Genomic DNA, 13,995 nt, shown 5'->3' with positions numbered 1-13,995 from the left:
ATGCTTTGATTGCTAGTAGAGAGGACATGGCCAGCCTCACTCCTTGGTGGGCAGGTGGATGCTGACAGTTCGTTCTCAAGGTGCCCGGGGGCACCTCAGCCACTCCGTTGTTCTGTGACTGTGACACCAAGTTAGAGTTCATTCTGTGTCTGTCCATGCAGGCACTTCCTGTGTAGTAATGAATTGAACTTCCACTGGAAACCATGTTGTTTGGGACAGGTCATTGACCCCCAAGCTCCAGTGATGCGAGGGAAGGAGGTGCTGGCAGAGGGAACATGTTTTCTGTTGGGAGAGGCAAGTGCTGTGGTGTCAGTGGTCAAACCCTCAGCTGCTCCCTGAGGGTCTCCCAAGCTCCTGGAGGAAGGAGGGTCAGGAACATACTGGAAGGGATTTGGGGGCCTGCTTCCCTCTTGTCCTGGGTGTCCAGGTGTACATCTTCTGGGGGCAGATGGAAACAGGGTATTTGCTGTAGACTATTGTGGGGAATTGCCTTTTACTTGGACCATGAATGGGACAAAATGTGCCAGTGGCCGTGGAGACTCAGGAAGCATCTGTAGTCCAGAAGTTGCACAGTGATTTCTCAAGCTGCCGGTTGCTTGTCTCAAATCACAGCACTGCAAAGACAGTCCTGGTAACTTGTGTTTGGGGAACAGACATGTCTGCTGCTGGTGCATGGAGGTGCCTGGGTTGCGGGGACTGTGCAGCTCTGGCCAGCTTAGGATTTAGGGGAAAGAGCCAATCCAGTGCCAAGTGAGGAGGCGTGGTCATCAGAGGGGCAAGTGGGGGGCTGCTCCGGGTGCATGGCTGTTCTCAGGAATCGGATGGGAATGTCTTGCACGGTGTGATATTCCTGGCCCTGGGCTGCTCCCCAGCCTCTTCTGAGCATTAGAAGTTTATGGCTATGAAAGACTGCAGGGATGAAGGCTGGTTTCAGTCACCTAAAACCCTCCTCCTCCTCCTCCTCCTCCTCTCCCTGGGTGTCCCTGCAATACTCCTGCCCTCTCCGTGGCTGACCTCAGCTCCCCTGTCATTTCAGCTCAGCCAGCAGATCTCCTGAAGGTTCTTGATTTTCACAACTTACCCGATGGGATAACAAAGACCACAGGTTTTTGTGCGACACGACGATCTTCCAAAGGCCCGGATGTTGCCTACCGAGTCACCAAAGATGCACAGCTCAGCGCACCCACCAAGCAGCTGTACCCTGGTAAGAGCTGTGTGTTCCTATTGTGGGTAGTGGGTTTTAGTGGGTGGCGCAGAAGCCTGCATGGTGGCAAGGTTTCCTAGAGCCCTTCTTAGGAGCCCAGTTTGATTTCACTATTGTGAAAGCACAGCTCTGAGCAGCTGTCACCACCCTCCACCAAAGGTGTATGCATGAGGCCTTTGAGGCTCAAGCAGGTGTGTCTCCAGCATAGACAGGGTACCAGAACCCAAGTGCAAAAGGATGGATGGTCCCTAGGGGCCAAGGTGCAGGGAAAGCTAAGGTCATGGGAAAGGAAGTGCTTGTAGACGGGAGCTTAATTGGGGGCAGTGACATTAAGAGACACATGAATCAAACCACAGCTTGCTGCTAGAGGCTCCTAATGAGAACATATTGCCAAGCACCAGAGCTCCGCGTTTAATTATGTACCCAGAGGGGGAGCTACACAACTGATGAGGCAGCATCCAAGTTGTCCCTGTCACCAGCCATGGGGCAGTTCCTGTCCTCCCTGCTCACCAGAGTTAATTAAACCCTCCAGGCTTATCTGGACATGTGTAAACAGGCTGATGATCGATTCTCTTTTCCCCTGTCTTGGGGAGGTGCAGCCTTGGAGCCTGAAGTGAGCCATTTTCTGATTTAGATAAGAGGAACCAGGGCCCTCGGGCAGATAAAGTCACCTTGTGCAATGTGTTGAAATTGCTAGAGACTGTGCTCCATCTTTTCAGTGACCTGGATGTGACCTCAGCATTGGATCAGAATTGGGGCAGTTTTAACGAGGAGTGCTGTTCTCCGTGAGCTTTGTGTCTCTGCTGCATCCCTAAAGGACACTTGCTGACTGTGTTTCTGCTAACTCTGGCCTTTCCCTCTCTCTGCTTTATCCTCACTACTTCCTAGCCTCCCTTCAAATTCATCGTGACTTTAGGAAACTGAGGGAGACCCTGGACCCTTCTGTCCAAGAGGTCATTTTGGATGGAGATGGTGACTCAGGCATCATGTCTCTGCCTTGTAGTTGGGCAGAGATGAGGGGGAGGCAGCTGGACTTTGAAGCCTGGGGTCTCTAAAGACCCTTGGGTGCAGCGCTGTGCTGGATCTCGGACGCCCAATCTGGACAACGCTTAACTCATCGGTAAAGACAGACATCACCTCACGACCCCCATGATATCAGAGGGTGACCTGTCCCTCCTCGTGGGGAGCTGCAGGACTCCACTTTTCATGGTGCTTCTTGTCCTTTTGGGGAGAGCGTGTCTTTTGGAGTGACCCCTGGAATGCTCACTCCATCCCCGTAGCCCAGGACCTGGGGTGACTAGGAGGCCTATGCCTAGGGAAGGGGGGCTGGCTGAGGGCTGAGGACATGCTGGCCTGAGCTCTGGGATGGACACCCACTGAGCAGCTCAGAGGGGTCCTGACTGCTGACCCATGTTCGGCTGGCTGTGAAAAAGGGCTCCCATCCTGGGGGTTCATCTTTAGCCAGTGTGCTGACAATTAATCTTATCATTGTCGCCCAATTCTGAGCCACTGGCAGAACCAATTAACTACGATTTGTGCCTATAAACTCTCCTTCCCCTGGATTACTTTCCCATAAGACATATCATAGGATTTTAGGAATACAGCTAAATTACTGCAAATCTAGGATGGATTCCTAGACAGTATGGTAGGAAATGTTTGCTTGCTCTTTCTTTTAGCCAGGGTCTTGCTATTTAGGTTAGGCTGGCCTGGAACTCGTGATCTCCTGCCTCTGCCTGCCAAGTGCTCGAACTATAGATAAGTGCCACCATGTCAGCTGGGAATTTTTTTTTTTAAACTTGTGTTTTTTCTAATTCTCACATTAGTAATTTGGTTAGACATTCAGAGAATTGCAGTTGCTCTTACAGCACCTCCTGGTAGTCTTTAGGCTGTAGAGTAGAGTGGGTCTGTATGGCACACAGCAATGGCCCCATTAATGGTTGCTGGAGGTTGTTCAAGTGACTAGGGAGGAATTTCTGGGAAGTCCCTTTCTCAGGCCCCGAGTGTTCAGTACCGGAAGCTGTTCTGGGACATCATTGCACATGAGTATGACACGAAGCAGTGTATATCAAAGCAGGTGAATCAACCTAGATTCTCTCTTCTGCTTGTGACCCCTGAATAAGCTGCCATCTGTCCTCTTTGCTTTGACTCCCTTCTGCTGCTGAGATCAGGACCATCCTCAGGGGTGGGGCCTGGAAGTCACTTGAGGTTTTCTGGCTAGCAAGTGCTCAGAGGACAGGTCAAACCCTGAGAAGCGGCTGCTTCTACAGGAGTGTTGTGGTCCTGTGCCAGCCATCATGGTGGCCTGTGTAAGAGTGAGAGGAGGCTGGGCACTGTGCTGTGCTGTCTCTGGGCACACGGTGTCTGCTGGGCAGCAGAGGCTGTGCCTGCAGGCAGCTGCACAGAAAGGGCTGGGGTGTCCAGGTGGCTGCAGTGAGGCCAGGGCCATTGTGACACCTGTAAGTGAGTCTCCACGCCAGGGAGGTCCCCTGAGTCCTCCCCAGTGGGCTGCCCTACCCCCCCCCCTCAGCAGGCCATGTGGCTCTGGATCCTGGGGGCTGGGCTGTGCTGTGCTTGGCCGTGAACTTGGGGCCTTGCCATTCTCTGCCTGCAGTGGAGGTGTCATGTCAAGGTAAGACTGGCCAAGTCCTAGAAGAAGCTGGCCACGGGACCGTCCCTGAATGCAGATGGCAAGACCTTCCTTCATGGGTGCCTCCTGTGTCCAACTAGCCAATGCCATTGCTTGTAATGTGCCATTCATCTGAACCATCCTCTCTGAAGACCAGAAGGAGGCAGCTGTCCTGAGTCCACTGTGGCATGACTGGGTCCCCAGCGTCACTTTGGGAGCAAAGGCCCTTGCCTTCCCAGTTTTGTGCTGTGCACCTGGTCCTTTCTCCATCTGGCCCTCTCTCGGGATCCCTTCCTTACACCCCTGGTCTGAGGAGGCCTCTGAAGTACCCATCCTGTTCAGGAACCAAGGCAGAGTTGGATGGACACCACTGGCTTTGAAGCTTTCATCCCTCCCCACTCTGCCAGCACCTGTTTTCACTTTAAGCCTCCCGCAGCAGGACCCAGGCTCCAGAGCCAGCCTCTGTCCAGCAAAATCACCTGCAGCCAATCGCTGTCACTTCTAGAGCCCACTGGCTGAGGTCTTGGATACCACCAGTCCACTCTCAGCTATGGAAACTCGGCATGTCTCTTCTGAGTGCCAGCCTTGGGTCACAGTGTCATGGATGGAAGGCAGGGATATAAGCTGAGGAGGTGAGAGGGAAGAGGGGGTGTGACCCCAAGCCCTGGGGTCTGCATCCATCCATGAACAGAGTCATCTCCTACTCTGTATTTCCCCATATGGTCAGCGGTGAGGCCCCTGGTTGAGGGGTGGCCTCAAATTGAGAGTTGAGATTGGTGATCTCCTGTCCTCCCTCACCTTGGCTCCCAGGTTTTTTCTGGGAAAGGCAGCTCCAGGCACCCTAACCACTAACAGTGATGAATTCAGGAAGGCCTGGGGGCCCCAGGACATCATATGCTGCTGGAGGAGACAGAGGGCAGCTGCTCTTCCAAGCCCATCACTCCCATGCCTAAATCTGGGACTGAGGAACCTTGTGGTCAGGACCATGAAAGTGAGAGGATTTCCTTAGCCTGGCTCTTCAGATGCCCTTGGGCTCTGGAACCTCATCCTGGGCCACCTGAGCCATAATGGGCCACTGAATTGTCACCTCCCTGGTTTGTGGCCAGCTGTCCAGTGTTTAGTCAGACTCTCCAGTCTCTTCCTCCTCTTGCTTCTGTCTTCATCCCCGGCTCTCTGCCCTTTTGCAGTTATTTAATTAACTTACTTGTTATTGCTTCTGTCCCCTATGGAAGGGTCATTTCCTGAGGGTGGGGATCACATCTGTCCCTTGATGGACTCTCTGTGGAGCCTTCTTGCACATAGTAAGGGGGGTATCAATCGCAGCTTGATCACATGGTGAAATCAAGTGATCAGTCGCTATATTTGACCACTGTTGTCTTAGAAAGATAAAGTTCTATGGCCAGTGCATTTATTAGCCTCCTACCGTAGTCCTAAAATGGTCTAGGCCCTTTGGGCATTAGCCACAGGGAAGCAGAGATAGTCTAAGGCAGGTGTTGGCCCTGGGCTGAGCTCTACCCTCCATGGTGACTTTCCTGGGAAATGAAATACGAAGTGTTGGACAGTGGACTCACTTCTCCCCGCCCGCCCAACAGTCTAGATTACAAAACGTGTGTCAGACTGGCTCGTGTCATGATGAGAATGGACCATCTGAGAGTGACAATAAATCCATTGTTATTTTGCCAGAAGAGAGATTAATGTTAGACATAATTTATCTTTTCAGGTTTTATCTGAGCTGAGAAAATTTGTTACCATAGAGATTTTAAAAGTAGAGAACGAGCATTTTAATGAGTTGGAAGGGATGGAGGTTCATGATCCTCAGCTGTGTGCCATGCAAGAGAAAGCAGACACCCTCATTTCCCTTTTTCTCGCCATTTTCAGACAGTAACGATTGGGAGGGATGCAGAGCCCTGAGTGGGGACAGGAGGCAGGTGGCTTTCAAATGACAGTGAGGAAGCTGCTGACCCAGATCGTATTGCACAGTCTGCCCAGAAGCTGCCTCAGGTCCAGCACCCGCAGGGCCCCTCAGTGCTGCTCACTCCTGGAACAAGACGCTGCCCGGCCCTGCTGCAGGCCTGGCAGTGGCCATGCACAGCTGGCTTCACTGCCTGCCCAGTATCAGCTGAGGTCATGCTGTCCAGTCCCCCTACCCCCATCCCACTCCCCAATGGACCGTGTGGCAGTGGTGACCTCATAAATCTCTTCCCCAGTGGCTTCCTATGGTGAAGTGGAAGGTGGCCCATGGGTCCCATAGTGACACCTGCCTCTCCTAGATGGTCACACTGACCACCACCACCTTCTACTAGAGCTGTCTCCCTGCATAGTGGCCCGGGCTCATAGGGGAACTGGTCGTGGTGCCATGCACAGCAAACAAATCCCGTGTGTCCAGCCCTGTCCCACAGGTGCCTGATCCCTGTCTGGGAAGCCTGGCTGTTTCCCATTGGACTCTTAGGGACCCTGGGGAGGGATTGAGACCTTTCCCACACACACCGGGCGGTTCTTCCACCTGCCTCCCACCAACCACATCATGCTCTGCGCCAGCCTTTGGGGCCTCGTTGGTTTCAATGTCTAGAGCAGCTGTGACCCCTGGGGACTCTCTGTAAGTGTCGTACAAAGGAAGCGGAGGCTGCAGCAGGCGGGTGTCTCCTACTCGGGGGAGGTCTTAGATACTCATGGCATGGTGTCCTTTGCCATACGGAATCCCTAGCACTGTGCCTGCAGCATGTGATTTTGTCAGCAGAGGGCTCTCCTGGATAGCTTTGCATGGGAGCTGCTGTGGTCCACATCCAATACCCGGCAGCAGTGAGTGGCCTTCTGGGCCAACTGGTTGACCTCATTCCACTTCTAAAAAAAGAGGTGGGGTGAGCAATGGAGTCTTGCTTTGTCCCAGCCTATAAACCCAGCCCTCTGGCAGCTTAGCAGCAGGTTCCTGCCCATCTCCTTCAGCCAGCCTGTCCATGCTGACACCTCGCTGGGGTGCCACTCCCTCTGCGGGGTCTGAGAGGCTGACTGACGGTGCAGCTGTGCCTCTGTGGACGAGCTGTGCGCTCCCCAGGAGCCCCAGGCTGTTGGCAGGGTTGTAGACCACGGGCCGTGGGAGAACTCTGACTTTACTACCAGGATTGATGGAGAGGAGGAGGCCAAGGGTTAGATGGGGAGGGCTTAGGGTTCCTTGAGAGGCCAGCCTGGGTCTGGCCGGTGTTGTAAGGGACAGCCCCCAGGAATTTGTTTTTCTTAAAAATTTAAGTTTGAAGTCTTTTGATTTATCTCTATTTTTTAATTAGATTTGTTTATTAACCAGGAAATCTCAAAAAGTGCAATTCCAGTCATGGTCCCAGATATGTCCCCCAACTCCCCGCAGTGGGTGCTGAATGAGACATACTGTGCTGTGCACTGTGGAGGGTACAGAGATGCATCACAAGCAGCCCTGTCCAGCCCAGCTCACCAGGGGCAGTCCTGGTTAGGATTCACACACAACCGCAAGGAGGTGTTGGAGCATCAGAGGGGTCTTTGAGGTCCCCGTGGAAGGATCACTCAGGTCTCATGGAAGGAGCCTGCATTTGGACTGAGACTTGAAGGGGCAGCTTGGCTGTGTGGTGATGGAGAAGGGCTTCAGGAAGGGTTTGATGAAAGGGTTTGATGAAAGGGTATATATGCTGCAGATGGCTGTGTGTCATCACACACAGCAGAGGCCACCAGGTCCCTGAGTTGGTTTGTTTGCAGACAGTTGTGGCTGAGCATGGTTGGGGCCCCCAGCTGCCTTCTCATCTCTGTCCTCTGTCCCAGCATCTGCGTTTCCTGAGGACTTCTCCATCCTGACCACTGTGAAAGCCAAGAAAGGCAGCCAGGCCTTCCTGGTCTCCATCTACAATGAGCAGGGCATCCAGCAGGTTGGCCTGGAGATGGGCCGCTCTCCTGTCTTCCTCTATGAGGACCACACAGGGAAGCCTGGGCCTGAAGACTATCCCCTCTTCCGGGGCATCAACCTGTCAGATGGCAAGTAAGTGGCCACAGAGGGCAGTTCCCTTCTTTCCTGATAGGGGTAGGGGAAGCAGACTGACCACCCTGGCTAGATGGGGCCATGTGGCAGGATATGCAGTGGGATGCCTTCATGTTGGGCACCAGTGCAGGACAGAGCGCTGGGCTTGGAGTGCCAGGGCCTAGGTTGTCATCTTAGTTTCTCCTCTAGGGCTTGGGGGAGTCCTTGCTCTTCCCTGGGCCCCCAAATCTCCTTGTAAAATACACTAAATGCACCAGATGCTGGCCCCAGTATGAGAGGGACATAGAAGACTTGTTCCAAAAGGATTTAACTGTGTCCTTCCCGGATGTTGACATACTCCATCCGCGAGGTGATGGTTTAAGTCAAAGAAAAGGCAGGTCTTGTCAGCATTCTCTGTTGGGGGTTTGAGAGGTGCCTCTTGTGTGGCTAATGTGTCCGAGTCCATGTAACAGCCTTGGAGACCTTTGGGACATGGTCCCCGTGTTCTCCAGTAAGACTTTCGTGTAGTCATTGAATCCATCCCTGTTCATCAAAATGTGGTTCCTGCAATTGGCCACTGAGCTTCAGATGCTATGTATAAGACTGGGACTCCTGTGCTGAGGTCACACTGTGACTGCAGCCTCCACACTAGGCCAGTGAGCCCTGGAGTGTCCTGGGCCTGCTGAGTCCCCGAGCTCATTCTTTCCCTCGGGCGTCCTGATGAACTCATGGACTTTGGGCAAATGTCCTCTTGCCTGACAGATAAGAATTCTGTGGTTCTGAGAAGCTGAGTGTGGCTCTCAGGATGTCATGTGGTGTTACTGGGATTTGCATCTAAAAATGTGATTCCGAGGCTTAGCCCTGCAAAGACCCCACTGTGACCATGAGGGACATGGCTTCTTTCTCAGGTCTTGGGGACTCTTCAGTGAAGCCCCTGGACTGCGATAAGAGACCTGCTTCCCTGCCTGACTGTGTTTCTTTGCAGGTGGCACAGAATCGCCCTTAGTATCCACAAGAAAAATGTCACACTGATCCTTGACTGTAAAAAGAAGACCACCAAGTTCCTGGACCGCAGTGACCACCCCATGATTGACGTCAATGGCATTATTGTGTTTGGCACTCGGATCCTGGATGAGGAAGTATTTGAGGTAAGCAGGAGGGTCAGGTGGTCCCCTGTGCCCACCTGGGGACACAAGCTGCCAGGTGGCTCCTCTCATAGAGCTGTCATGGCTGCCATGGGAGGCCTGTCTCCTTGCCTGGGAGCAGCTGACCTCTGACATGGACGTGGTTCCTGCTGGTCTGAGGCCTCTATTGCTATCCCAAGGGATGGTTGTGGCCTGCATGATGGAGAGGCCAGACCATGTGGGGACAGCAGTGACCACCTTTGTCCAAGGGGCCAGATACGTGTCTCCCAGGTACCAGCTTGGGATGGACATTGGTCTTTGGCAAGTTTGATCTGAGATTTTGGAAATAACCAAGGGCTATGCTGGGAAGTGGGCAGTGCCCTCTGGGTGGACTTGCATATAGCTGGGGCACTGAGTGGGAGTGTCAGGAAGGCACGTGCCAGCTTGGGGAGGGGACATTAACTCAGCAGTGTTCCAACTGGGTGTAGTGGAGCCTGCTGTCATGGGAAATGCCCAGAGATGGGGAGAAGGAGGCGGAGCAGAGTAGGCTCTGGGGCCCCTGTGACAGCGAGCTAATCCTTTCAGTTTGGGGTTCTGCATGGAGAGACGTTGGGAACTGTCCCACCACCAGGAAGCAGGTCAAGAGCTTACATAGGTGGTTAGTGGACCCAACCATGGAATCAGCTGGAGCCTCTGAAGGCTCAGGTGGCAGGGCCCCACCTACTATCCTAAGAGCGCATCAGGAACTGATGCCCCCTGTGGTTGGGTTGGGTGTCAGCCAAGACCCTGTGGCTGGACTCTTTTTTTTTTTTTTTTATGTTCTCTGGGCTTTGCAGATGGTTTGCTGTCACCAAGGGCTTAACAACTGCGGGTGTTTGAAAAGCATTGGCAAATGGCCTCTTTGGGTTGTCCTGACTCTTGGGCCTTCTCCTTCAGGACAGGATGGGATGGTGTGGTTTTCCTCCCCAAATTCCCAAGAACCAGCATGACCCTGACCCACTCACATACTTGACCATGTTTGGAGACCTGATCTGGATCTGGCCAGCTGTGTCTCACCAATGCTCGCCATGGTCTCATGCCTGAGGTGGGGTCTCCAGGGCTGTGTCAGCTTGGTAACTCGGGGCCTGTCAAGCTGGAGGCTATGGTGCCTGGATCCAAGGAGCATACAACAGACATGACATATGTTCCCCTTGTCCATGTTAACAGTTGTGGCGTCTGCCAATGAAGGAGGGCATGGCCTACAACTTTGAGCATGTGAGAATGAAATTCCCAAGTTTCATCCTTTTATGAAGCCATAATGGAACATGCAGCATCATTGTTAAAAAGAATTTCACTAGAAAGCTGGCCTCGGCACAGGCCCATCTGGGCTGGACTTGGCTTTATTGAGAGGGGCTGGGCTATTGGCTTTATTGAATGCTGGATCTGAGCCTTGGGCAAGTTGCTCAGATGGTTCTAAGCCTCAGCTTCCCCATCTGTAAAATGGAATCATAGCATGGCTGCTTCATAGAGCTGTGGCAACAGTCACACGCGGTCTCATGCAATAAACACCAGCAAACTGCCTTCCGTATAGTACACCCTTGCAAATGCTGGCTGCCGCTTATCCTGAGTGTTAACCCCATATCGAACCAGGTGGGGAGGTAGGACAGAGCCTGCTGGTCAGTGTGAACAACCACGGAGAGGCCAAGAGCACTGCCCCACAAGGGAAAGGGGTGGCCCACTGTGAGAAGGGCAGTGTTACAATTTTGTTTTAAAATGGCTCCAGAGGACATTTGAGGGCTTGGTCCCCCGCTGATGGCATCATCAAGAAGTGATTGAATTGTGAGGATGTTGACCATGTCAATGGATTAATACATTGATGAGTTCATAGCTAAATGGTCTTTGAGGGAGGTGAGTCCTAGGTGCAGGAAGTAGGTCACTGGAGGCCTATCTTTGAAAGGTATATCTTGTCCCTGGCCCCTTCAGTGCATGCTCTCTCTCTCTTTCTTATTCCTGGCTGCCACAATGAGCAGCTTTCTCTGCCATAAGCTCCTGCAGCCACGATGCTCTTCCTCACCTTAGGCCCATAGCAGTGGAGCCGGCTGACCACGGACTAAACTGAAGCCATGAGGCTCTGCTGAAATAAATCCTTCCTCCATTTGCGTCGTTCATCTGTGCAGATGGGACTGGTGTGTGGAGTTGGTCCACTGGCCTGCCCGCTGTGGCTCAGGTTTCCAGCAACCTGTGACCTGGAGGATCTGCAGGGCAGGCTGGGATAGCATGTGGGTCCTGCTGGCAATGCCAAATTATGCAGGTGATGGAGGCATTGTCAGGGAGGGCTTCTGACCAGGCTCATCCCCAGATCTGGGATGAACTGCAGCATGGCCGGGTCGCCACACAGTGGTGGCTTCTGGCCGATTCCAGGTTGCTGGTGTTAAGAGCTGCCCCAGAAGTGGCACAGATTGGGTAGATAGAGTGCTAGTTTCACCTCTTGCCCGGGAGGAGGATCCTAGGCAAAGAAAACGACCTTGAGCTTTGGGGCTGTCCCATAGAGAATGTGAATGACAGCAAAGGCACGCAGAGAGCAGAGTGGGGGAGGGGAGCCTTAGGCCTGGCTCAGTCACCAGAGCCGAGCTGCTGTGGCTCCTGTTCACTCTCCCATTGACTGAAGCCCTGAATTGGGAGCATGAGGGCGTTCTGAGGCTGGCAGAGGCACTGGTGCTACAATGAACTTCCTATGCGGTAGCTTTTCAGGGCTGTTGTTTCTAGGGCCTTTTATGTGCTCACAGTGTGCCTTTTATTGCATAGATTCAGGGAAAACCCTTCTCTTGTCTTAAAAAAGAGGATCCTAAGACAAATACTATAGCTGAGAAGGAAAAGCTTTTTTCCCATAGTACATGGAGGTGAAGACACTATTGTTGTAAGGATGCCCTGGAGCTCAGCGGCCAGGTCTGGTTTTGAGTCCAGCCCACCATTTCTAGCTGTGAGATTTTGGCCAAGTTCTCTCATTCACTTGGACTCAGTTTCCCCAAATGCAAGATGGAAACTGTGCCTCTCCCATTTGTGTGTGTATGTGTGATATGCAGGAGTTAATTCATGGAAAATAGACACTATAGTGGCCCACAGCAAGCTTGCCATTACTGTTACCCACTTGTGTTGGTAAACAGTGAAAAGAACAAAGGCACCTTGAATCGAGGAGCCCGACTTTGCTTCTCATACGGAGAAGACACACGGAGCATGTCTCTCCCCACAGCTGACGACTGGCCCACTGTGGGTTGGAGAGCAGGTTGCAGATGTGTTCAGAGTTCCACATTTCTGGCAAGCCATTCTTTCCTGTCTTGAAATTTGATTTGAGCGAGAGTGGCTGCCAGGAATGAGAGAGTTTTGTTGACCGCAGGTTGTTAATGGCGTTAGGGTGGTGTTCTCCCAGCCCCAGGGTCTCCTGGCTGTTAGCTGTGCTCACGGTGGGAAATTGGACTTGACTGCCTTAATGAAGACCAGCAAGAGTAGCGATGGTGGAGCAGCCCACAGGGCCTTTTCTTCTTCTTCCTTAGCGGTGTAATGATAAAGATGGGGGAGCGGGCCTTGCAGCCTCAGCTTCCTTCAGTCTCCTTGCAGGTGCAACTGAATTTTCATTTCTTTTGAAGCAAAAGCAACTGGACTCTGCTTTCCAGAAGATTCCAATAATGGCCCTTCCCATTTTCCCATTTTAACGGCTTGGTTTCTCTAACAAGCCCTTAAGGAGGAGGGGCCAGCACTGTTGGAAGTTATTTCTCCAGTGGCCACATTCTTCACATGACCTCTGCTCATTAAAAGCCACTTTGTCCCACATCTCTCCAGCGCTCTGGGTGAGCAAGAGGGTCCCTGCATTTGCTGGAGGTCAGGTCACTGCTGGCACAGGCTTCCATACTCAGTGCCTGCTTACAGATGGGCCTTGCCAGATTCTGGAGGGCTTGTTAGCACCCCAGGGTTTTTCCAGGAACTGTGGCCCTTCAGAGGCCCCCGTTGTCCAGGGCGAAGCGCCCTGGAGGAGACTGCTGGGGACACAAACTCCTCGACTCCTAGGTGAATGCTTCATCTGCAGTGCAGAGCCATTTTCACTTGTGGCACCACACCTATGGCCTCCCTATGGCCTCCCTGGGACAGACACTGGGCAGTCCCTGGCTCTCTTGGGTCTGGCTGCTCTGCCTCCCAGCCTAGGTCTGAGTCTGTCTCTGACCTGACCATCCTGCTGTTCAGCGGAGGCTGGACACTCCAGTTCCTTGCAAGGTCATGCAGGGCAGAAGCGAAGGCACAGACTGAGCAGGTTTATGGGTCCCATGACCATGGCTTTCTTGTTTTGTCTTCCTAGCCAAAGACTTTGAGCCTGGTGTCAACATCTGTAAGTTGGGCCAACACTGTGGGGCTGTGGGATGGTGCTGTGGAGTCTACAAGAAATGCCAGAGTGAGGGCCACCGTGAACCACTCTGACCCTTGGTGGGTAGAGTTGGTGGCCATCCTGGAAGCCCCCTGGTCCGTTGTTACCTGCTTGTGACATCAGGAGCTGCATTAGTGTTAGTGACTGCTTTCTCTAAGGTGGCAAAGTCACAAACTGTCCTTATTCAGCTTTTCTGCACTCACTTTGTGATCTCTGGGGAGGACAGAGCCCTTAGCCTTTCCTCTGCCTCCCTCCAAGCCAAGAGACACACAGGACAAGGACTGACTGAAGGTCAAGCCAAGCTCCTGGGATGTCCTGGCCCATGTCCACACCTGCCATCTCTCAGGCCCCCTGTGAGGCATGTCCTGTCCCTCAGGCCCCCTCCTGAGCTTTGGGCTCGCCTAGGCCTAGCTGCCTCCTTGCTGACATGCCTGGCATGTTCCTGGGGGAAGTGTGCCGGGCAGCCACATGTCCTGTGTCCTGCCCCTGTGTCTGTGGGGCCCAGGATAGCACCTCACCTGGAAGGGCAGGAGGTGCTGGCCGGTCTGAGATCTCATTGTGCAGGAGGTGAGGGTGGGGGTGCCTGGCCTCTTCAGGCAGGAAAACACCCCATTTCATCCAGGGCCTAGTCAGCAGTGACCTTAGTGTTCTTGGAAATGTGGCCACTGCTGC

The 13,995-nt window shown here is 53.1% G+C and overlaps 1 protein-coding gene across 2 annotated transcripts in view; it reads left to right on the top strand.

Annotated features, from left to right (window-relative positions):
• Col5a1 (collagen type V alpha 1 chain) overlaps positions 1-13,995 on the top strand; it is a 157,669-nt gene that overhangs the window by 34,454 nt on the left and 109,220 nt on the right. For both annotated transcript variants that reach the window (XM_074052867.1, XM_074052866.1), the window contains exons 2-4: positions 1,037-1,204; positions 7,614-7,827; positions 8,792-8,954. In XM_074052867.1, coding sequence (XP_073908968.1) covers positions 1,037-1,204; positions 7,614-7,827; positions 8,792-8,954 — 545 coding nt within the window. The remainder of the gene's footprint in view (positions 1-1,036; positions 1,205-7,613; positions 7,828-8,791; positions 8,955-13,995) is intronic.

Source organism: Castor canadensis, chromosome 13 (genome assembly GCF_047511655.1).
Source record: "Castor canadensis chromosome 13, mCasCan1.hap1v2, whole genome shotgun sequence".
NCBI classification, from domain to species: domain Eukaryota; kingdom Metazoa; phylum Chordata; class Mammalia; order Rodentia; family Castoridae; genus Castor; species Castor canadensis.
This window is presented reverse-complemented; position numbering and strand designations above follow the sequence as displayed.